The sequence below is a fragment of the Anopheles cruzii genome, chromosome 3 (assembly GCF_943734635.1).
Source record: "Anopheles cruzii chromosome 3, idAnoCruzAS_RS32_06, whole genome shotgun sequence".
NCBI classification, from domain to species: Eukaryota; Metazoa; Arthropoda; class Insecta; order Diptera; family Culicidae; genus Anopheles; species Anopheles cruzii.
Genome location: NC_069145.1, coordinates 11532793 through 11558184, shown reverse-complemented (window position 1 = coordinate 11558184; position 25392 = coordinate 11532793). Strand labels below are relative to the sequence as shown.

Below are 25392 nucleotides of genomic sequence, written 5' to 3'. Positions count from 1 at the left end.
GGGTTCTGTGCAGTGTTCTGAGTGGAAGTGTTTTGTTTCAGTTCCTTTGCGTTTTGAGATTTTCATTTGAAATCGGCGGCCGGAGTTCAAGAACAGTGGCGGAGTACAAGTAACGCGGCCCACGCGACATTTGGCACGTTCATTCTGTTCCATCAACCCAACGCTGGGTGGCCAACATTTGACCAACCACCAGCACCAGCACCAGCAGCCCCAGCAGCACCAGCAGCGGCCACAGCATGTACCCGTACTACGAAAGCGATTGGAGTATTTTACCCCCGGAGCACAATCGAAGGTAACGTATCTTATCAAGAACCGTTCAAAGTTGGGACTTGGAAACTTGGGCCCAGGCGGAAGTTAGCAGCGGTCGGTGAGTGATGGGCCACAGCGTTGGGCAGCAGTTAACGGTAGCCACACTAACCCACATCCGTTACGGTTCAGTGGATTGAGTGACTGTCGGAAAAAGTTTCGGGGCCAAAGAAACTTACAGCATCAACGGTGGTTCGTTCCGTTCACGGAGGAGCCACTTGGGCACCGTTTGAGCCGATCGCATCCGTTGATGTTAGCATTTGCTTTCTGTTTTTGTTTTACTCCCTCTATTGCATGCCTCAGGGCCCATACACGGACTGAATCTTGGGTCGTCAAGGCACTACTGTCAACTGCACCAACTGTTGGCTCGCCGAAAGTGGACGACTTCATGTGCTTCGCTTGCTCCCTACTGTCTAAGGGCGCCCGATGCATTCATTTGCTATGCTCAGTCTGCTGTGTGTGTGAGTGCGATTCAATATTTCACGAAGGCACTTCAGTAGGCCTTGCACGCGGCACGGGCTCGGAGGAACTCGAACGAGTGGTCGTTATAAATCCGCTGCAAAATGCAACAGTTGCTGCAATATGCATCGCCATGCGCTCGGTGCTGACGTGTTCTTTAAGCCGGTCCAGATATTGATGGTTTGGCCTCACAAACTACAATCGATACGACGTGCAGGAGGAAGGTCACAAAATGTGTGAAAAGCACCGCGCTCGACGACAACGTAGACTGTGCTCATTTTCCTCGACGCTAAGCTACCAAAAGTCACCCCTGATCAATGGTAACATTTTAATTAATTCCTGAGCGAACCTTTCCAAAAATGCAGTTCCACCGCCAAATGTGACCAACATCTAAATGCTAAATGGCCATTTGTTTGCGTTGCCCACGACATGACATTTTAATATAATGCCAATGCATATTCGATTGCTGGTTATGGAAACTAATAAAATTCAATGAAGCCATCGACCGGTTCCGAGTAAAACCCCAAAGCGAACGCTGCACTGTGAAATGAGCAGTGAGCGAGGACGATTTTGGTGTCACAGAAAGAACATTCGGAGTTCAATCCCCGAGATCAATCCCGTCTCATTTACTATCCCTGTCGCAGCCCACAGCCCATTAGCTAATTAGTGCACCCAGCTCGAGGGTCGCGAATGTCGGAAGATGATTAAAAATCCAAAATGTACACTTACAGTGTGTTTGCATTTGGTTCGACTAGCAGACAGCAAATTTGCCAAAAATCTCTCCAGCTTTACCCATCAATCAAACCGTATCGATCCTCGAACCCCATCGCCCGGCCGTTCGTCGGGCGCAGAAAAACAAACGAATCGATCGAAAAATCGGCCGATTTTGTTGCCAGAAGTTCGTCGTTGGCCCCTGTTTGTGGTTCCCTGTTTTTACCAGCCCCCCTTTTTTCTGCTTTGTTTTTACCGATTTTCCGAGGCCCGGCAGGGCGGGCGACTCACGCGCGTAATAACTTTCTTATGAAGTAGTACACAACCAACCAACCAGCGTCTGAGAAAAGCGTCTGTTGTCGAGCAAAGCAAATATCTTTGTAAGTCGTGCCCGGCGTTTGTTTCGTTATCTTTCTTACCAAAAGCCACACAAAACGAGGGCCACTTCCAACGGTCCCGACGGTGTGTAAGCCTGCCATTTGCCGGCATTCCATTCCATTTCCAGCGCGTTCACGTCCATCAATCGTAGGAAATCCCTCCAATAAGCCACCGTTGGCGCGGGACATCCTACCGACGGCGGCAATATTGATAAAAACACAACCGCGATCTGCGATTGTGGCGCTTTCCTATTGATTTTTGTGCCCCAAGAAAACGACGACGACACTCGCCGTCCCTACGCGATTGCTGAGGCACAAAGTTTAGTGTTGGAACTAAAACGGCTTGTTAAAAGTCACTCCGTCACGAAAACGCTTCGCGGCGAAGTTGCGATGAATTTTTAAATCCAATTTAGACCAGATTCGACAAGCGCTACAAAACGAGCCCACCAGCCAGCCAGTTAAATCTGGCGAGCGTGTTCCGTTCGTTTTGTTACCTGCAGCGGGTTTAATATTTAACGGATCGCCTCGAGATTTACGATAGGAGTTCCATAGTTTTGGGCTGAACGCGACCGAGCCTCTCGTTTGCATTTCGTGCGCTTTCACTATCGTCGGGTTATCAAAAGCACGAGAACACGGGCGAAGAATGTTGCACTGCCGCCTGACTTCAATGGAAGCGCTAATTATTGCCATTCAGCGTGCACCGTGATGATGGCGACACTTTAGACTCCTGGAAAGCCTCCTCCCTGCCCGTTGGATCCGCTTACCTGAGCGGGGTGGCAGACTACACCAGAATTGCATTAAGCGACGGTGGTCCCAGGTGAGACGGCACCACTTCCGGGAATCACGTTTTGCCCTGAAACAATCATTATCCTGTTGCTCATTTCCATATTCGCCTTCGCCATTTTCTTCCGGCTTTCGATTCCGCCGATTGCGCCATGGCGAAACGTTAAAACAACGTTTTCCATTTCCGTTTTTTCCGATCGGCACGAAAAGTGGCTACGATTCGAGCGCAGCGGTACGAGGACACCGCGTTTTCTCTACTCCCGCACGTGTTGCCCGTGCCACGGTAAACACTACCGCAGCGCGCGCCCACCGATCTCGCACGAAATCGATCTTGGTCTGCTCGAAATTCAATCACGCCCTGCGTCGTGTGCCGCCGGCAGCAGTCAGGATGAAATTTTAAATAAAATTCCATCACAGCGATTGGCGGACGAGCAAAGGAAGAGACGGCAGCTCTTCGATCTGCGCAGGCAAACAGTGACCGTGTAGCCAAACGGGAAAGCTTTCGAGGGCCAAACGATGTCGAGCAGCACTTGAGTGTAATGTATACCACCCGGCCGTGGGCCGGCCGATCATATTCTGGGCGATGGTGGCGGGTCGGGCCGTAACATGATGCGAACTACAAACGAACCGTGTAGTTCGTCGCTTTTGGAAGGACAAAATCAGCTTTTTGGGCGTACCTTCCCGGTACCGGAGTGGAAAGTGTGTCTTGTGATTTTGATTTGCTCAAGTTCCACTCTATTACCATAGTGTTGGAATCACACACTACACACAAACAACCGTCATTGGCCTCATATTGTTGATTTTACGTTACAGTCAGTCACCATAACAGTCTGATTTGGGCTCCATCGACCTTGCCGCATATTCCACGAAGGTCTGTTCCCTTATTCATTGGCCTAACGACGACCACGAGGTCCACAACTGGTCGGTGTAACCGAATGGAGTTTCCCAATAGAAGTTTCCCGCCCTGACCAACGGTTCCACCTCGTCGATATCAATTTGTCGGTGACGCAAGCCGAATTTTCCTCCGCGCCTATGGCCAATCGTGGGCCGCTTGATGAAGTAACGGTTGATATCGCAACCGAAACCGATTGCGCTGCAAACGTTCAAACGCCTTCCATCATTTGATCCCCACCGTCGGAACCGTTCCCAAATACCGGACACGGGAAGTGCCACGACACGGGACGGGTCGCCAGAAAGATCATCCCAAACCAATCAAATGAGCGGTCGGCCGCGATTCACGATGTCCGCTAATGTCGGGCGGGAAACAATTTCGTTCGGCAAATAGGCACCACAGGAAAAAGGGACAATCAATATTGACACGAAAATCCCCAGCCAGCCAGCGCCATGGCGTCGCTCCACCGTACGGCAGAATGTTTGTGTTCGAAATTAGACGGATTGCCTGCTTTGGTTTGTCATTACAGCATTACTTGACCGCCGGTGGAGTGGATTTAAACAAACTCTCTTCCCAATTCGGTTGCCCAAACCCCAGTTAAGCCGCAAAAGCTGAACGGTGCCGCTGCCAACCAGCCATTCGTCGTCACATAATTAATCGCTTATTTTAGCTCCGTAGCTTAGTCAGCATAAAACATGTGTCTTCCTGTTTTCCGGTGCAATCGGAACTGCGTACTGTCCCCCGGAATGGGTGGCCCCCTATGAAGGACGTGGGGATGTCGGGCCAAATGAAATACTAATTCGGATCGACGGAGGTTCCTTTCAGCCCAACGTCGTCGGGTTATTTCATTACTCATGCGAACTCGGGGCATGCGGGTGTCTTCTTGGCTCGCAGGGCTCCAATGGCCCAGGTCCAATGAAATATTAACCAAATTCACCCTCCGGCACCCGGGGCCCATTAGGATTCTGACACTGGTTGATTCCGGGCCCGTGCTTGAGTTTTCCCCGGAAGGTGCGGGTTTCGGCCACACACGCATCGGTCGGGTGTCGCGTGTGGTTGCCGCCAGAAGCCTTTAACCGCCGCCGATGGCGCGCGGCCGAAGACGCCGCACGGAGCTCTGCCCATGCCAAATGTTCAAGCGCGAGAAACCCATCGCTTCCGGGCGCCCTGATGCTTCACTTTTGGGCCCGTTTGGTAATTGTTTCTTGCGAACGAACAGTGGCGATGGGATGCGTGATGTGTTGTGGCCGTGGCACACGTGTAGTGTGCCATTTGAAGTAATATCCTTTCAGGCGCACAGAGCCTGGGAACGGTTGCGATGCGAAGCATCGTTTCGTCCCAGCTGCTTATTTGTTCTCGTCCCCACCCGATTGCCCGTTTGCTCTCCGGCCGGCCCTGAGCGCGGAAGAAAACAAGCTTCCCTAATTGATGTAACGTTCCCAACAAACCGCAGGCGACACACACACACACACAGTGGCCCGTGCGAAGAACTAGAATGTTGGCCCATCTTCTTGGATCTCGAATTTCTTAATTAGCTCGCTGTCGAATTCGGTTACGGGGCCCACACCACAAACAAGAGCTTCGCGCTGGTCGTGGGTAGACTTCTGATGCGAGAGGTTCCCAGAGAGGTCCTTCCGCTGCACGTTCTGAACGTGGGAATGTTTAGAATCAGGTAGAATGAGAACCTCAACCTCGAAAAAGCATATTCAACTTCATTAGCACCTTGCCTCGTAGCGAATCACACGCTCGATAAGGCCGACACGTTGCCGACACGTTACCGACTTCGGCTCTACCGAGTTGAAGTTGAACAAGTTTAAAATAGTTTTCTCGGGTTCGGATCAATTTAGGTGTGGAAACTGACAGCACTGTCCTCCGTCTACAGGCTTCTTGCGTCGATGATGAAACAGTTTAGCAGAGCAAACCGAGGGCCTTTCCATTACGGCCACTGTTTGCACACGCCCGTCACATTAATATTATTTAATTAAGCCGTCGCCGTTGGGTCGCTTGCCGATTCATAAATTGTAACAACTTTCCCGGGGGCCTTTTTTCGAGGGTCACGGGCACATTTCCTTAAAACCGTCCAAATCGTCGTCCGAAACAGCCTCGTTGCTGACCCATTGCCATAGAAAGTTGTCCACTTGGTTCCACAATCTTTCCGCTTAATCGTTTCCGGGCGGCGTCGTTGTCCTGAAACAGCTGCTACACGCTCATCGTCTGAATATGGAGAGCAACGAAATGTGACCAAAAAACAAAAGCAGCAGCAGAAAAGTGAATGTGTTTGGCCGCTGTGGAATGGTCAGCCACCAGGCGACTCCATCGCCACCGGGCGGCTCCATCGGCGGGCCCCCGACTGTCGGAGATGGTAGTTAAAAATAAGAAAAAGAAAGGCGAGATGTCTGAAAAACTCATTTCCGCCCGCAAATTTTGTGTTTGTAAAGACAGCATCTTTTATGAGCCCAAAGTTTGTTGGGGCCCCTAGCCCGAGGGTTCTGAGTCGTTCAACGATGTCCTCGCACTCTGAGGACAATATCTCCATCAGTGGCCGTTGAAAGCCCGATTTTTATTGCTCCATTTCGATTTGGACCATTGAGAGAAGAAACAAATCAACCTAACCTTGGCTGGGTGAATGATGTCCAGCAGCGTCACAAAACTGGCTGGGCATGATTTGTATCGGTGGTCCAGTCCGTTGCGGCACGGCTTTCCGACCCGCTTTGATCGAGCGGTGATTAATGCCATACTTCGATCGACCCAGCACCAGAAAGCCGGAACAAATTACGATTGGCCTAACGCTTGGTGCTTACTCTTCAGCCTTCGGCCCGTAGAAGGCCGCGTGGCTGACGCCCCAAACGAGGAAAAACTCTCGCACCGCCGAAAGAAAAATGTACCGTCGGGTGGAGAAATTCGGTAATATATTTCTATGACCTCTTTCGAACGGTTCGCCGTGCAAGCGCGCCCGCGACATGGCCACGCGGGAGAGCCTCGTGGGGGAGCCCTCATTTCCATGCTACGGTAGGGTTCACCGGCCAAACGAACCGGAACGAAACTATTCGCCCTCGGCCGCCGGCACGCCGGAAAGTGGTTCCTGAGGGCCACGGATCTAGAGAGAGACGTTCACAAAGATCCGGTCATTTCTTTGCCTCCGTTGCCGGCAAACGGATCGGTCTTTATTTTTACGACAACATTAACACTTCCCGTTACGGTGATGTTGTTCCGTCGTCGTCCTTGCGCCAGTACGAGCTGCCCGGGATGAATGATAAATGATTTGTCAGACGAAGTTTTATATCTATTTTACATTTTCCACTCCACCGTCGCCTGGTGGGTCCGTTCTGGGCCGTGCCCTTCTCCATCACACGGCCGTCACGTTGTGAAGAGCAGAGAGAAAGAGAGAGAGTTAATTCAGTAAGCCAGTAACCGCCATCCATCTACAGGTACAAATTGGGAGATAAATATCAACAGATTACCATTCCACGTTCCGACCCGGCCCGGCCCAGAATCTCATTTGCGGTTCATCCAATTTTTGCTGTTCCGCTCTCGAGGCGATGTACCGTACATTCTCGGGGCGGTGGCGTTGACTTATCGGTGCCGCCGCAAGCTGAAATCTGTTTCGATTTAATTTTCCCTTGAAACAAAATAACAATCCATAACCGGCTTGGCATGAGCTTCCGTTACATACGGTACCCTCATGCGCTCTATCAATGGTACTTTGTCGCTACATTTGTTTACGGTTAAGTCTAGCAACAAGTAATCAAAATTATAATACAAAAATACTGTTTGTTATCCCAGCATTATTCGAGAAACTTTAAAATAAACCATTCCCATTTCAATGATCGCAGAACTATTGACCTATTTAGACAATCGATAACGCTTCTATAATTTGCTGGAGGCCCTGCAAATTGTTGATGATTGTGTTGATTTTATAGAACTTTCCCTTCTTAGAAATGCGGCTTGAAAACATAAGGCTTCTTATCCCTCGGAAATGATTCTTTCCAAAAACATTCACATTTTTTATGTGTTGTTCACGTAGATTTAAACTTCATAAAAAAGAAAGAAAGAAATGCTCTGTAAGGTCGGTCAGAGCCTTAATATCATCAACTTGAGTTGTTGCGTTCCACACCGTCACCCGTTTTCTGGCTGACGTCTTTCGCATCGGAATCGATTAATCGATGCCACTTGAACGATTGGTCGAGTCGCAGTATAGATAAAGCTACAATACTCCCTGTGTTGTAGTCGGTTTAAAATAATCCAGAAACAAAAGGATAATAAAGGAGAATTCATCGTCTAAAAATTGTTCACCATCATCTTGACAAAGAAGGTTCGGTATGTGAGTTTAAAAAAACGCAGTTCCTCCAGTGACAACACGTCTACCCATCCAAGCATTTTCACCACCAATATTGTGAGCGTTTTTCCACACTTCCCAGAGCCCTTTCCTCCGGCACCCGTTTTTCCTCATTAGTGTTGATGGTGGCAGCACGACAGCGATTCCGTTTTGTTGCACATTACACCACCGTGAGGCGTCACCGTGCCACGTGGCGCAAAGTTCTCGCGATGCTCGCCGGGAATCTTTTCGGAAGTTTATGCATGAATCTTGCCCAAAGTGCATAACCCACCGCACGAAAGCGAAATGATCCCGGTCCTCCCAGCACGGAAAGTAGAAGTAACGATCACTAGCGATTCCCCCCGTCGACTGGGACTCCATTTACGTGTTGACTGCTTTATTATGGCTCTGCCCGTGGTCAAAAGTGAAGTGAGTGGTTTGTCTCCAGCACCAATCTTGGGAGGGCCCTACTTTCACCGACGGAAGACCCCGTGGTCGCCGCCAGCTGGCGACACCAAAACCGGTGCTGTGCGCTGCGATGTACGTGACTGCATCGGTGGCCAGGCGAACACCGATCCTTGGATCAACGACACACACACACCCTCACAGCACAGTTTACGACCGAAAACTTGGCCCCGCACGTATCCATCGGACGATGGGGACCATTTTTGCCTTCGGCCGGCTGCGTTGTTTCATTTGAGTTATCTCGTCCTCAGCCAGTTGTTCAACAGCGGCTCGTAACAGTAAACCTGTCGTCCGGTCGCTTGATGCACCACACAAAATACACGCTCGACGGTGGCGGGGTGACCCTCTTATCTCAGCTGATAACAGGAAGATGAGTAAAGCGGCGAACTGTACGGTATCGCAACTCGCAGTTGCGTGCATTGGAGCGTAACATACGGTCCGCTACGTGATATCTTAACCTCATTTTCGCCCTTATCTGGGCGCCCTGTTTGGGCAACATGTACTGTCAACAGTGACTAACGACAACGACAGAGCGCACCGACCGAAAATAAATCGCCCAAGGTTCCTTTTTTTATCGAAAGCTTTCAAAACTTTCACTCGCCCAAAACTGCTGACAAGGACGTGTCCACGAGGACACCAGGGCCCGTAAATCGGGCTGCCCTGCGCGTCCGTCTAATCTTCGTGTAGTTCTCCGCTTGTTTGGACTGCACAAACAAACAGCCGTTCATTTCGGTCCTGACACACGCTCCTTCTTACACGACAATAACTGTTTCCAATGAGGTGACGCTATCGAACACCTGTCAAGGCTGGGAACCCCTGGGAACCGAGAACTTCAGTCGTCACAGCCGATGGAGGATAACAACGCCCGAAGCTAAGCGCCTTGGAATTTAAACTTCAAGAAAACGACGAGTCGTGCCGAATCGAAGCTGTTTGCTTGCCTCGAGCAACCGAATTTGGCACTCGATTTCGAAACAAATTCCGTGTCGATGCCATACCGTGGGTAAGGCGAAGCAAATGTTTTGCGTTCCCCGATGCCTAAAAGCGCTTGGCTTTCGGCGGTCTGCGATAAAATTATCTGTGTGTTTTGCGTTAACTTTATCCAAACGGAGAGTGCGGGGTGTAAAGCAGCAAATCCGCTCAACGAATCTGCTGCGATAGGAATGTTGAATGCACCATTTTGCAGAGCGGGACCCAAATGGTTACTGTACATTGCCGTAACCGAAATTTTCGGCGATAGGATTAACATGAAATTAAAAGCACATACTCTAGGTGGGGCCTGGATATTTCGACATTTTTTGCGTTCTTTCGGCTCCAATCCGAATTTGTCCTAGGGAAAAGAATTCAAGACACATTCCAATTTCCGCTAGATACGCTAAGCCTTATCAGCCTTCCTCTATACTGTACAGCATCATGGTAAGATGGAAACGGAATTTATCTTCGGTTTCTTGTTTAGGCTACACACCACGCAAACGTTTCATAATAAAATTTGAAAGGCTTTGCCTTTGTCGGGTCGTTAAAGCTTTTCTTTCAAATTTACCTTTCTGAGTTATTTTCTTTCAATAATCTAAACATGGTTTTGGGTCAGTCATTGTTACTCTTATGGTAGTGTGTTTGTGTTATGATGTAAGCAATGGACGCAGCCAAACTTTTTCGCCACAAATTATCTCCGATGTTTATGACTAAGTCAGCACGATCAGCGTCAATTTAAAGACCAAATGCTGTGTAAGCTTGAAAAATCAACATGTTTACGTCAAAGAGTGCCTTCAAGAAAAGGTTTCCGTATTTCATTCAAAAGCATACACATTGTATGTTGTTCAGGCCCGATTTAATCACTAGGAAAGGTAGCTCAGAAAATATGCAGAAAGCAACATTGTGGCAAAAGACTGTAATCGTGGTGAAAGTTATTGTGCCAGCATGCGGCAGAACCTTGGAAAATCAACAGGGAAAGTCGAGTGATGAGAAAGATTTTACCAAAACGTAAGGGAAGCATCCAAACCGTAACCGGAGATGATGAAATTGCTTTCGTAAGGCATAAAAAGTAATAGTTGAGAATGTACATGACGGAGAAGGAGCTATGACGAGAATATGTTAAAATATTCCTGATTTGAGATTATTTTGAGTTTTTACAGCGTGTTTTTCTTTCCCTAAGTTTTGCTTTGTCCATCCCTTAATGTAAGATTGTTACTGGACCAGTTTACCTCATCATCATCCACAATGTAGCTCCTAAACGATGACTATTAGGGCGCGCAACCACAAGGGCCAATATTAGCTAAGCTAAGGTCTTCCTACTGGTCATAGCGTTCGTGCAAAAAACAAAGGACAACAAACTTTTCCCATAACAACGCCTAGAAAGGCGTACCATGGACCACGGGTTACCGAAACAAAGACCAGATTGATTGACGAGCAGCGAGCAAACCATTCTCACATCATCGCATAGTTTAAAAGTTCGTTTGATGCAAACGCAACCCCTTCGAGAGGGTCAAGATTTTCCTTCGGAAGATACACTTTCGCACCTTCCGGGAGTTTAAAAAGGAAACAACCCGCCGTCGGGGTCAACTTCTCAAACCCACTTCAAGCTGTGTTTGATAAGTCAAGATCCTTTGGAGGGTGCTATCTCTTTCATCGGGGCCATACACGTGCTTCGGTGATCGGTGGTCGATTCAAAGACGATCCCAGGCGAAGGGTGCTGATGGAAAATAATTAAAATTAATAGCCTTGGAAAACACACCACTCGAGCAACGAAATTGATGGGCAGAAGATAAATTGGGAAGACCAGAAAGTCATCCCTTGAGTTCCTTATTTGAATCCACCTTTCTTTTGTTCGGTTATCGACGCTTTCCACATTCTCCTAGCCACCATCAGATAAAATGTTGTGTTATCGAACCTCGAAGACAGGGAGCCTTCGGGTAGCGAACCTAGAGACCCAAACCGTACTTTCCATCATCGCTCTCTTTGACACTTCCCGCACCACCGGGAGTCCCAGAGGGTCGTGGGCTGCATTCAGCATTCAGGCAGCACCCTTTTCCCGAGGCAAATACAACTTTTCGTACAGCGACAACCTGGACCCGAGGACCGGCCGTCCCGGACACTGATGCGCCTCGGGCGATACTGAAGAGTGCTTTGGGAAATCTTATCAAAACCCCAACCCCAAATGCTTATCGAATGACCGTAAACAAGTCAAAGTTTGCTTTTTGCTGAATGCTGAAGACGCTTTCAAAGGCGACACAGACTGCGACAGCGATAAAGAGAGAGAGAGAGCGAGTTTTCAAAGAAAATCGTTTATCTGGCGGTTACTTACCGGCACAATAAGATTGCTTACAAATAATCTACTTCGAGTGTGAGGCCATTGACTAGCTTCGAGATCGAGTCCTCCCCTGTCCCTGGTGGGCCGGTGATTAGATTTCGCCACCCGATAACCGATATCATTGTCGACTTGAAAGGATGTTTTGACGTTTTAATTAAGTGTCTAAACAAATAGCACCAGGCAGTCGTCGGAAAATTAATTTAAACGGCAAAAAAGACGGGCACCACAAGTAACACGAACCCACAACGCGGTTCCGTTCCGTTGTTGTTGTGTAAACATTTAATTGCTTTCCACGAAGTACCACAAACACCTATTCTTGTGGGGAGGAAAATCGGAAAATCCGCTGCATTCCCGGCGCGCACTCCGCTTCACGGTGGGTTGGTGCCGTCGGTCGTGCATATTTTAACCGAAACTCGATTCCCGAAGTCTGTGAAAAACTCTCGCAGACGCCAGAAGCCACACGAGCTTCGAGGGATGTCCTGCCTGCCTGCTTGCGCTGGGTCCACAGCCCTGCGAACCTAAGCGAACCAGATCTGTGGCAAATTAGATTCAGTTTCGTTTGAGCGCGTGAACCACGCGCGCTCTGATGGTGTTTAATTTCGCCGTTGCTGTCACGCTTGCTGGACGGGGACCACGTTTCCTGGTTTGTTGACATTTTCTCAGCTGGTGGTTGCGGGAATGCCGTATGTCGTGGTTACATTTTCGCGCCATCATTAGCCGTTAGCTAGTTTCATTTGAAATCCAAGAGTTAATGTCACCAGAACGGTGAAGTGGAGATAGCACCGTCTCTAGGTATCACTCGCGCCTTTGCTAACCGCACTGAGAAAGGAGAGAAAAACTAGAAATTAGTTAAAATATAATATCAAAAAACAGTCAGCAAAGTTTATCAAACCTAATAGAGTTTAAGTTATTGAAAAATTTGAAACATACCTCGGCAACCAGCTCGGTTTTAGTGCCTTTGATTGATTGCCTTTGCGCGTTCCCACCGGAGAACGAAATATGATTCCGTACGGTCCTCAGAGTCTTGGGACCCGAAAAAGGAGACGCACCGTCGGCGTAAGCAGTACCGTTGTCAATGTCCAGCTCGCTGTGCTAGCAGGAGTGCCGGACCCAAATTGGATCCTTTTTCCGCATAGCTCCATTACACACGGAGAAAACATCCCGAGGAGACACCCTTTTTTTGTCCTGTCTGCCCTGCCTTTCCACCGGCACCGCCAGTGGTTTCGAAATGTCCCGGACAAACAGGACGTGTTCATTTTCCGCTCAGCCGCCGGGAAGTTGCTCCGGTGACAGATTCATCAAAGGGCAAGGAACACCCAGCAGGAACTCAAGTCGAGGCGACCACATTCCAAACACAGGAGCCCGGCAACGGGGTGATCCGTTGGCGATCCCTTTTTTGCTGCAATAACAAATAAAGCATCCGCTTTTCGCCCGCCTCGTCCCACCAAGCGTCACCGCGTCTCGAGCGCCACTTGGTCAGGAGAGACCAGCAAAAGCAAACACCAGGGCCTGGGTCATCGAAGCACAATCTGAATTTTCTGCTCCAACACCCAGTTGCCGTCCCGGCACATAACGTCCGGGCTGTTAAGTAAATGTTGGCTGGCACCGGGCACTCCTGTGACCTGGCACTGCCGAGAGTTTTCCGGATTTTTTTTTCGGTCACTAGTGGAAAGGTACAATCCACACAAACCAGCGACACGATAAACATGGAAGAGTGAAAACATTTAAAACGCTCCCGCACACGGGCAAACATAACGTTTCGTCCGCTTGTTATCTTCTTTTTCACCAATGGTACGCCACCGGCTGGTCATCACTCATCAACCGGTTGTGGGACTTTGCCTGGAAACATGCTGCCGGGTGCACCTCAACCCCGGGCCGATCGTCAGGCCTTCCGTCAGACCTGACCTGACACAGGAGTGGACATCACGAGTGGGGATAAAAAATGTGCTCGAACCACAAACAAATAGTGTTTCTACTTTCGTCCGGCCAACTCCGTCGTGACGAGCTTGGAGGCCTCCACCAGGCAGGCGGGATGTGGATCAAAGCTAATCCCGAGGGCGTCGAGAGATATGATCGTGTGCCGTCCTCGTCCGGAGCACCCGATGGCTGCTTAACGTCCGGAGTGCTTATTCGGTACCGATGCCACGCCGGTTCCAAGCACCTTGCGGGCACGATTTGAAGCAGCCGTTGGGTCTAATAAATCGATAATATTGAACTGAATGTCAACCGACCCCGGGGGGGCGGAAAGTCAGACCGGTGGTGGTAGCCGGTAGCAGTGACAAAGCAACAACCGGCATTCAGGCATACAATCAACGTACGTGTATCTCACGATCGATACTACGCTACGTTCCGTACCACGACAACACTGTCATCAACTGGCGGCCCCGGTCCCGGATTGTTGTGGGTCGTTTGGTTGCAACCATTTTTTTTTTACCAAGCCGTCGTTTAACCTTTCGGTCTAGTAGTAGGGCCACCCTTCGTCGTCGGATACAGTTAATAAGTAACCGAAGAGCAGTGAAGGGTGATTGGGTGCCGTGTAAGTCACGGGGACTGGACAGGGGACTCATTACGGCTGTATTGTGCCCCGCCGCTAGCCCGGGTTGCGAACAAATTGTCATCGATTTTGTGTCCCGGACGCAGGAAGTGATAAAATATAACGAACAGTAGCTTGGTCCGCCTTGGTCGGTTTCGATGGCATGAAGGTTGTCTCCACTGGGGCGATCGGTTGTGTCGTTCAACGTTAACGTTAACAATAAAACGTTCAACTATTTTGCAACCTTCAGAAAGGACATGCGCATGTTGGTGGTGTACTCCCCGTTAAATCTGGATTTCGAAAGGGAACTCTGTTCAGTATAAAAATTTAACCGAAGACAGATTAAATCATCGTTGATGTAACATGCTTTCGTCCTCGCTTAGTCGTAGGCAGGATTAGTCATTCGAGCAGTTGAGCTCGCCCCATCTCGCTTATTCCAAGGGTAGCGCATCTGCGCGTCGCTCGAGTGCCGTTCGCTTCGAGCAGTTTCGAGTAGCAACTAAATCGGATGTTGTTTTTGACCGTAATTTTTTTTTTTTGCATGTAGTTTTAAGATGTTTATAAATATAAAAAAATAAACAAATAACAAAATAACTAATAATGTAGCGTTAGAAGAAGTATTGGGTTACCATTAGCCACTATGACCCGAATTCCGGTCCCAGAGAATTATTGCAACGATGACAGGCTGCTTCCGGTCGCTTACCGGGCAAAAAGCTTCCGTGGCCGACGTTGAACGATCGTACCGAAAAGTTGTTGATAATTAAAAAGTTGTTCCGAAAGTTTAAAATCTCCAACCAGTGCCAAAACTGCGTCCATTAAGCGATTGAGTAGCGATCACGGCTGAAGGAGAAAATCGAAATCTTAATGAATTGCACTCGCCAAGCATTTTACGGGTTGCTTACTCCGTTCGCGCTTTCGTTAGTTTACTCGGCTGGAACTTTGGAACAACTTACCGGCGAAAAGACGGAAAAGTACATTCGTACCGTAGTACCGAGAGCAAGAGAACATTCAACAAGCGGCCAAAGGGCGCAAACTTCTTGCCGACTTCTCAGAAGAAGACTAACTAGTCAGGTGAGGCTCCTACAGCCCCCACGTTATCAGTTGCATTTTGCCGCGCTTTGTGCCCCGTAACCACACCAGCACCGTAATGAAGTCCGGAAACTTTCCGGATAAAAAGTCCGGTCTTCTGGCCAAACTTTGGTCGGCGTGTGTGGTTGAGTTGCGTTGCGTACTTTTGGCCGATCGACGACCAAAGGGGGTTCCGGCACAAAAAAAGAATCAGTTACGAAAAATACATAACCATCAGAAAGTGGTAAACTTTCGTACACTGAGCTGCCCGTTTTAGAGTTGGCTCTCTGGGCGGCCTTAAGCCTCGACAATCCTCGAAAAAAACCCCGTCAGTTCTGTAGAGCGTGCCACTCATATTTACTCTACTTGCCCATCCATCAGGCCATTAGGCGTAAGTGCTTACGGCCTCGCAGGCTGCTACGTAAATGCGTTCGGCGGATTTGTAATGAGTTGGACGCATCAAAACCTGGAGGCCTAGTAGAGATAAGTGCAAGGCTGTCCGACGGTGCGCAATCTACACCGGCACACGGCCCGATTGGCCCGTGTAGCGTGGCATCATATTGCAGTTCGCGGCACAGAAAATAGATCCTTACTTCCTGCCGACCGATTTCCAGAATCTGTTTCGCTTTTTTCGTAGAAGTGTCCTCGATTCCGCGCACACTGTTGCGTACGTACATTTCTCGGTCGCTTTGCTTTCATGCGCCCGACCGGCTCGGCGTGCCGTTGATTTATGTCGGAGATGTATTTTGCTTTCACGATGCACATTGTTTCTGCCGTTGTGAGACCATTGAAATATAGGCCATCCGGTTCCCGGCGGACGGGGTTGATGGAAAGGCATCACCACCGCAGAGGCACCAGCTTGCGAGCTGATTGCCAAATGACGATCGTGGGCCGATTATGTGGGCCTTCTGTACGCAATGAGGAACCCCGGGAACGTGGGCCCACGGGAGACACCAAAAATATGCTCACTCGAGAGGAGCAAAACACGGGCCGACGGAACACCAGGCGCACCACCCGACGGACGAGAACTAATAAGACTTGAATGGGGCACGCCCCGGAGGTAATCGACAGATGGGAAACACATCCCGGCGGGTTGCAGGATGGCCGCGCGTTTTATCCGCAAACAGACACCGCGGAGGCGGTGAGTGAATCCGAATTTATGACCTCGCCCGGTTCGTGGGCTCGAAGTTGGATTAAACCTGACCCGAGACCCGGCCCGGGAGTGAAGAAACCGTGCTACACTGTATGAATATTTGACGATTTTCCATTCGACCCGGGAAGCCGTACGGTGGCCGCTCATGTCTTAGCCGGGCCACAGCGGACCAGCTGTTGCTGGAGTCTTTTTTCCGCTTCGACGCTACTTCCGTACCATTCTTGCTGTCTTATTCGAGAAACGTGTTGGGCGCCCGCAAAGACGTACCGAAAATTCACTCCATTCTTGGCGCCCTTTTTTGCCGCGCACTTCAAAGGTAATCCACACACACACAGGTTTGTGGCCCAACAGCCGACGAAATGGCGGCGTAAAACATTTACGGCGACTTTAAGCTGACAAGACGAGAGTACGGGCTAACTGTCATCATTAATTCAAGCGTCATTATTTGATTGTTGGGCTCCCAATTGAACGGAACGTCGTTTTGCTTATTGGATTTGTGGCAAACTTTATGCCACTAGGACCCAATGTTGTACGTTGTTCCATCGTTTTGCATTCTTCTTCGCCGTATTTGTTGTACATGAAATCAGAACTTCCGAACCACCACCTATTTGCAAATTTCTGCACGAAACGTGGTCGATACATCCGGCAACGAATGTACGTAATCGCCGCGCTCAAAGCCACCGGAGTTGCGGAACCATGCCGTACACAATGTTTCGATTTTTTCCACCATTTTCTTTCATTTCCATCGCTTTTCTGCATATCAAAAGGGTTGATTTCGAACCCCGGACACCGGCTGGCCAATACGAAACTCCAGCAGATGGCGGAAGCACCTAGCTGCAGAGGGGCACTCGAACAGATTCAGTGCCCGACGTTACGGCCCGGGTGCAGCAACCAGCCACCAGTGTGGTCCATTGGGAAATTGTGAGCTTTGCCAACCGGAAAACCCATTTCTTGCGACACTCCGACCGACCGGCCGACCGGCCGATATCTAACAAGTGGCCGACCCGGCCGGCAAATGGAGGCCACGCGGGCCCGGGGATGAATACCGATTGTTTGTTGTCGCTGGTTGTGAGCTGGCGGCGTCCTTGCTTCGCCACCATTCGCCACTAGCCACATCAAACAACGGCCGGTGTCGGGACGCTATTTTCGGGCTGCGGTTTACCGACACCATCAGGAACTTACACGTTTTGGCCCGATGCTGGCCCCAGGGCACGTACTTCTGTTGATATTTTCTCCCACTTCCCATTTCTTCATCGCGAGATGGAGTCACGTTCGGTCGACGGCCATCAATCAAATCGGGGGACGGGTGGCGGTCACGGACCAGAGAGCCAACAGTCGCCCAAGCAATCCTCGCTTCGCCACCGTCGTTTACAGTTTTAAAAGGCCCCGTACGAAACTGTGGCCAAAGGCGAATTGCGTTTGCGTGTCGACCCAACAGCGCGGCAATCGGCGTGGAAAATTGATACTTTGTCACTATTGACAGTTATTAAATTTGCCCTTTCTACCGGTGCCCATTCCGTGTGCAGCCTCTCATTTTCGGTAATGTAGTCGAAAATGATCCACCGATCAGTCAACCTCGCGCGCGCCAATGGAGGCGCCCGGTGACAGCCATTTCGATTCGCTTTATCGCCGTTCCAGCATCGGCGACTAATGGAGCGAACGAATCCCACCAGCGTCTCCATTTCGCACCCGACTTGGGCTTCCTTGAGGTGCGAAGTCACTTGAGCCACCGTTTGTTGCGTGTTTAATTTGACTGTGGCCTGTGCATCGGAATCCAACCGGGCGTCGTGCCGGAGTCGGACGCGAGCAGATGTGTCGGCAGATTCAATAAACTTTTTAATAGCCAAATAGCCGAAAGGCAGACAAAGCTCCGGCTCCGGCTGACGGTAATGCTTCCCGTGAGTCGTCGTGCGGGTCGTGCGTAATTTTGTTAGCAACAGTTTTGCTTTTTTTGTTGCTGCTACCGTTGCGTGCCTTGCGGAAGTCGGATGTATCAACTTTTTTACGACATTACGGGCGACCGGCACTGTTGCTGGGTAGGACGGAACAAACCGACGGAGGAGGTTTGTACACAAAATTATGGCTTTTGGGATTTGTTGGTGGTGGTTTTCTTCTGTTCCCCACCGGCAGGGAAACTCCATAAACTGATTGCGGGCTAGCTGGCTGGCTGGCTGGCTGCCGTTGCTTGTTGCCCCTGAGCCGTGCGACTGAACTGATGAGCTTCTGCTTCACCGTGGGGTGGTCTTTTACGACCGACCGGAGGACGACGGCGTAATGTGAGGCAACAAATTTAATTCGATCTTTGCGCGGAGGGAAATCTTATCTGTCGTGTAATTGATCGCTATAAACTTTTCAGCACACATTTTATGTGTTGCTCTCCCCTTGACTGGTTATTCGCTATTTTGTTAAAAGTACGAAGATTTCTAAATATTAGAAGTAAATGATCCTTAAAACTAGTACTTGCAAACTAAATCTATTTTGAAAACAGCACTTTAAATAGGGCTTTAAATGCGAAGGACGTCAGTTCGAACTCTACCAGTGCATCAACTTGAGTGCAAAACTTTCAGTTGGTGCCCGGTGCTCGGACAGCTAGAATAATAAATAGAGACGGATGTGGCTGGAAACATCTTGTGTTGGCGTTCAGTTAAGTTCGGTGTGGTTCTCTCAACGCCCAAACGGAGTCAAAATCCTTTCACCAAAGTTTTGATAGTTGAACAGAGCCAGAAGCCACCGGATATCGGAAACGAAGAATAACGAAGAATATCGACGTGTATAGATACAATCTTTTAAGGGACAAACATACCGGCTCTGATGGGAAGGATTAGTTTGCCAAGCAGTAAAGTAAATCTTCTGTTGGATCAAAAATGTTTGAACGTTTTTTCTTCGACATTTTTTTTAACTCAGCGATCGTTCTTTCTACAATCACTAATCAATACCGAAATGGGAGCATTCCGAAAACATGTGACCATTAATCGGGTCAATCTTTTGCTTAATGGGGGAAAGGCAAGCCGGCGAGGTACGGTGTCAGATTAATTGAATCAAGAAGCGACGGAAGCGACGTACCAAGAAGCATGACCCCAAATAATCATTAGCCATTAAAGGCGAAGGTCCCCTGGCGACTTTCGGACACGGTTGATTAAATCCGACCCTTTTCTTGGGACCTGTGCCACCGACGCTAAACAGTGACCCTTTTTCCGTAATGATCCGGCCACCGGAAGGGACGCGCTCGTAGTTCGGGTCCCCATTCTGTTACATTTCCCCTAACGTTAATCGAATACAATCGCTTTAATGCTTTTCTCCATTTTTTTTTCCTTTTTTGTTCCCGCCCAGGTACAGCCCGGGGTTGACGATCAACAACATCAAACAGGTGATCAATGAAACCATCGAGACCAACATCTGTGAGTATCCTGAAATATCCATTAGCGGACGCCGTCCGTTGGCCGGAAGCCGCCATTCGGTTAAAAATAAATATCCTTCCCAACCGGCAGTGCGGAAGCCGGCCCCGACCCGGCTGCGGGAGCTGATACGCCAGATACGGGCCTGTCGGACGGCGGCCGAGGAGCGTGCCGTCGTGAACACCGAGTGTGCCTACATCCGGAGCACTTTCCGCGAGACGGACTGCATTTGGAAGTGTCGCAACATGGCCAAGCTCCTTTACATCCACATGCTCGGCTATCCGGCCCACTTCGGGCAGGTCGAGTGCCTCAAGCTGGCCGCCAGCGCCAAGTACACCGACAAACGCATCGGTTACCTGGGCGCGATGCTTCTTCTGGACGAGCGGGCCGACGTGCACGTGCTACTCACCAATTGCCTTAAAAAGTAAGCGAAATGGAAGAACAAAAACCGTTCCGCAATCTGACCGGAATCCGAACCGGAACGGGATGGATTCCCGCCAAGTGGCATAAGCTAACACGACGGTTAATTTATTCGCGAATCAAATGTCTATGCCCAATGGCTATTTTACGGTTCTGCTGACTCCCGACAAAGGGACACGAAAAAGTTTCATCAACGACCCGGATTCACGCGTGACCCTCGGGATTGAATAATTAAAATTTAATTATTTTTCCTTCCCCGAACGCCGTGGGTCGTGGCACACGGATTTAGACCATCGCTTGTTCTACGGCCGACGTGTCAATTTTATGGATGTAACTTTTTTTTTCCTTTGGGTACAAAGGTGCTTAGCGGCGGAATTATTCGACCATTCCTGGCCCTCCAATCCCAGGATTGTGGAAAAATCGTTGACTACATTGGAATTAATCTTCGTCTAATTAATCAATCAATGTTTTCCAAACAATAATTTTGGGGAACAATGATTTTTCAATCTTCATCTATAGGAATATTCAACAACTAATGTGTTGACAGTAGATTCTTGATCTTCTCAAATGTGTTTATAAGCTCATAATGATTCCGATTTCCGCAGCGATCTGAACAGCCCCACACAGTTCATCGTGGGCACCGCACTCTGTACGCTGGCCGCCATTGCGTCACCGGAGATGGCGCGCGACCTGTGCAACGACGTCGAGCGGCTGATCGCCTCGACCAACGCCTTCCTGCGCAAGAAAGCGATCCTATGTGCCTTCCGGTTCGTGCGCCGCGTCCCGGAGCTGATGGAAGACTACCTACCGAAGTGCGAGGTGTTCCTGGCGGACAAGAACCACGGCATTCTAATCGCAACCATCACGCTGATCACCGAAATGTGCGAACAGAGTGTGGCCGTGATGCGGTACTTTAAGTCGATCATCCCGACGCTGGTGCGGATGCTGAAATCGCTCATCGTGACCGGCTACTCGCCCGAGCACCTGGTCAGCGGCGTCAGCGACCCTTTCCTGCAGGTGAAGATCCTGCGGCTGCTGCGCGTCCTCGGCCACGGTGACCCGGCGCAGTCGGAGATAATGAACGACGTGCTGGCGCAGGTCGCAACGAACACCGAGACGAGCAAAAACGCCGGCAACGCGATCCTCTACGAAACGGTGCTCACGATCATGAACGTCGAGTCGGAGAACAGTCTGCGCGTGCTGGCGGTCAACATTCTCGGGCGCTTTCTGCTCAACAACGACAAAAACATCCGCTTCATAGGGCTGCTGACGCTCGTCAAGACGGTCCACAAGGACATGACGGCCGTCCAGCGACACCGCATCACCATTCTTGAGTGCCTTTCGGATGCCGATCCCTCGATACAGCGTTGTGCCATGGAGCTTTCGTTCACGCTCGTCAACCGGCACAACATCGAGATGGTGGCCCGCGAACTGTTGCGCTATCTGGAGTCGACGGACGCAGAAATGAAGGCACTCTGCAGCAGCAAAATCGTTCTGGCCGCCGAAACCTACTCGCCATCGATACACTGGCACCTGGACGTGCTGCTACGGATCCTCACGATCGTAAGTTCGTACTGATTCGTACGGCATGGGAACGGGAATGATCAGGTCTTGTCGTTCGTTAGGCCGGAAACCACATACGGGACGACGTGATCTCGTCCACCATACAGCTCATCTCGAACAGTCCGGTACACGAGCAGCGCTTCATCACCGGCAAGATGTGGGAAGCGATCATGAATATGAACCAGCTGGAGAACCGTCAACCGTTGGTGCAGGTGTCCGTCTGGACGATTGGCGAGTACAGCGAAGCCGGTGGATTCGATGGTAAGTTGCAATGGCTGAAACTGAATTGAAAAATCTAGATCGGATTACCCAAATGTCCCAATTCTGCAGAGTTTGAGCTGATCGAACACTATCGGCAACTTCTGTGGGCTCCCCAGCTATCGATCACCACCAAACAGTATATCCTCGTATCGCTGGCAAAGATCAGCGTGCGGATAGATGGCTGCACTCCGTAAGTAGAATAAATGCGAACTTTGGCACGTAAATCCGCTTACCAAATGCCCTTTGCATTACAGAGAAATACAAAACATCATCAACTCATTCCGGGTCCACCTGAACATCGATCTGCAGCAGCGGGCGAACGAATTTGCGCAACTGTTCACCGACTACCGGCACCTGCGGACGTCGCTGCTGGAAAAGATGCCCAAACTGAAGCTTTCTGAGCTGACCAATCAGGTGTACAACGCAGACTTTGCCTCGAGTGTCGCGAGTGAGGAAGTCGAGCACCAGCAGGAGGCGCCCGTGGAGGAGCCATCGGTAAGATGAACTTGAGCACTTGCCAAGGCAGACTACTGTACCGATGCGAGGGTTTTCCGTTCGACAGAATCAGGACATTCTGCTAGACCTGCTGGGGGATTGCTTCACCAGTGATGCGAATGGCAACAACGCTCTGGCCGTCGTTCCTGTGCCCACCACCCAAACCCATCTTCAGAGCTTCAATCAAAACGCACCCAACGGCGAGTTCTTGGGTATGCTTGGGCTTACGCAAGGCAACGGTCCGGTAATGCATCGCCCCGCCCCGATGCCAATGATCCCTACGATCGACGTGTACCAGAAGGACGATATCCACATCCGCTTCTTTATGCACCCATACAATCAAGCGCAGCCCGTGAACGGCAATGCCTTCGAGCCACGGCCCGCGACATCCGCTTCGGCCCGCATCACCGTACAGACGGCCAACGGTTCGCACAATACGATCGAGAAGTTTGTCTTTCAGGCTGCCGTCCCCAGGTCTTTCACGCTGACCCTGCACGAACCGTCCGGAACGGTGATGCCACCGGGCGGAATGATCATGCAGGATCTGCTCATCACACGTAACGCCGCCATCGGCAGTGGGTTGCGCATGAAGGTGCGCTTTTCGTACGAAATCGAAAACTACTCCATGATGGAACAGGTCGATGTGAGCGACTTTCCGAGTGATTTCCTACGCTAGCGGCCAGCCGGGGACAGGTGATGATGTGCGGCAGTGGACCGAGGATAAGCCACGGCAAACGGAGGAACTGAGTATCGCGCTCCGAGATACAAACCTCGAGACGACTTCAATTTCAAAGCAACACTATGTAGAAAAATTCTAAAACTATACACCGCCGATCGGTGCGACTGAAGGTACAAAACGGACCCCGAGCTAAAGGACCCCATCCGGGAACGAACGTGTGATAACAGGGGTCCTGTGCGCAGTGTCCCAACGATCGGAAGCGGGTAGAGCTTTAAGCGTCCCTCGAAAAGAAAAAAGAATTGGACAACTTTCTTTCCGATCGGAGTTCTTTGCTCATCAGCATTTTAACAGTTTCAGCTCATTGAACGTTTGTAAAGAGGTCATAAAGTGTGTTACTTTTTCTATGTGTATATATAAAATTAACGAGTGTGTCCAGAAGGGAATGAAACTTTTAGCGGTATTCAGCTTTCCTATTTATACAGGTCGGACCTCCGGTAATCTGACTCATGTGATCTACGAACCCTGTTACGATCTTGCCCCATCCGAAACCTATCCCACAGAGTTATGTACCAGAAAATTGGACCAATTTATTGATCAAACAATAACCCTTAAGAAAACGTAAGCCAGTAGAAGAAACAATAAATTTACCCCACTGTTTAAGTAGTCCCGGTGAGAGTAGTGAGAGCACCGGTTGGTTTCGATATCGGACATCAAATCAACGGCCGAACTGACCGCTCAAATCATGTCTAGGTTTGATGAGGCACATTTATTGAACGCCTCCTTTCGTAATCACTTCTTTAATTTCGTGTTTTTATGATCTTGTAGATGATATAGCGTGTAACGGATAGAAAGCACCGAACGATTGAAAAGAGGAACCGTTGCTACGGATTCGGAACGACTTTTGCACACTCCGAAGTATTAAAAGAACTTGAACTTGTTCATTGTGTTTGCATTTTGCTGAAGGTTTATATGATGAGAGAAAAATAAATCAAAAAACTTGACAAAACCAGGAAGTTGTATTATTTAAGCCCTTAGTGGTATACTGCACTACAACGGATTAATAATTTCACTCCATTTGCACGGAAATGCTGCAATGCTCATCACGACCGACCAACCCATCCGCGTCCTATGCACTCATGTTTCGCTAAATTACTCGTAGTGCGTTGGGCACAAATTGTCGGGCCCATTTCTGCCTGCACCAGGGCCCGAAAGGCAAATTGATAAAATTAGAACGGATAAAGCAAAAGCTGTCCCACATTCACGCATCCGAGCTCAATCCGTCGGGTTCTGTATGACGATCAGCAGGAAGTCCTTATCGGGCGCGACCATAATTTCGTGCTTCTTCGAACGCACCCGCAGGAAGGACAGATCGTTCGAAGGATCCAAATCGCGCACCACCGACCGTGCCTTATCGGACAGCTGGCTCATCAGACCGGCGTACTGAACGGTGGACGTGTTGTCGAGAGTGCTTTTCACGGGGATGCCTACGGATAGGGAAAGCGAAAAGTACGGTCTTAATCATCCGCTGTTCTGTTGCTTGATGATGACATCATCCAAATCACCGATCCTAAACCCAAACACACGTACCTTCATTGTTAACCACAATCGTTCCTACGACACCTTTGTGCGATTGAATCCGCTTGAGAGTTTCTTCCACTTCTTGCGACTGTTCCGGAGGTGAAACGACAAGCCAAACCAGAATGAAAATTAGAAACATACTCGAAGACGGAACAAAACTTCCACCTCATCGCTTGGACGGTGGAAGTGGCCCGTTAAGCAGCCGTTTCGCTCACTTACCATTATGCGAATTTGCCAACAAATAGCTTATTGATACGCTGTCCGAAAAATACTTTCGCCAAACGAAGGAAAGCCTCTTTTCAAGTCGCAAAATTAATTTCCGTGGTTCGTGTGGTAAATATCGGAGCAAACTTGGATTCGCGATTTGTTTTGACAACCAAACGAAGCGTTACCATGATGACAGAACCACGGCGTTACAACGTTACGGTGTGAGGGGTCTTCAAATTGTGTTCTGATGGAAAAGATTTGAAAGCGCGCGCTTAAAGCGATCAGCTTCCTTATCTTCCGCTCTTTTACACCTTAATTTTTCAAGTTTTCAGTTTCCAGCAATTAAAATTAGATAAGCCAAGCTACGTCATGAGATTGCATAATGCATAACACGTGTTAAAGTAACCTCATCAGGCCTCACGTCATAC

At 49.6% G+C, this 25392-nt stretch overlaps 2 protein-coding genes across 2 annotated transcripts; one reads left to right on the top strand and one right to left on the bottom strand.

The window, feature by feature from the left end:
* Positions 1–236: 236 nt before the first annotated feature.
* Positions 237–23528, top strand: LOC128274395 (AP-1 complex subunit gamma-1). The gene is made up of 8 exons (XM_053012590.1): positions 237–292; positions 19697–19764; positions 19855–20185; positions 20787–21744; positions 21807–22005; positions 22075–22195; positions 22260–22500; positions 22568–23528. Exons 1-8 carry the CDS (start codon positions 237–239, stop codon positions 23174–23176), a joined length of 2583 nt encoding a protein of 860 aa, XP_052868550.1. The 3' UTR covers positions 23177–23528.
* Positions 23529–24002: 474 nt separating this feature from the next.
* On the bottom strand, positions 24003–25114 carry LOC128274396 (dynein light chain roadblock-type 2). Its single transcript, XM_053012591.1, has 3 exons — positions 24977–25114; positions 24767–24845; positions 24003–24663 (listed from the first exon to the last, which is right to left on the bottom strand). The coding sequence occupies exons 1-3, from the start codon at positions 24977–24979 to the stop codon at positions 24452–24454; spliced, it is 294 nt and encodes a 97-aa protein (XP_052868551.1). The 5' UTR covers positions 24980–25114; the 3' UTR covers positions 24003–24451.
* Between the last annotated feature and the right edge of the window lie 278 nt (positions 25115–25392).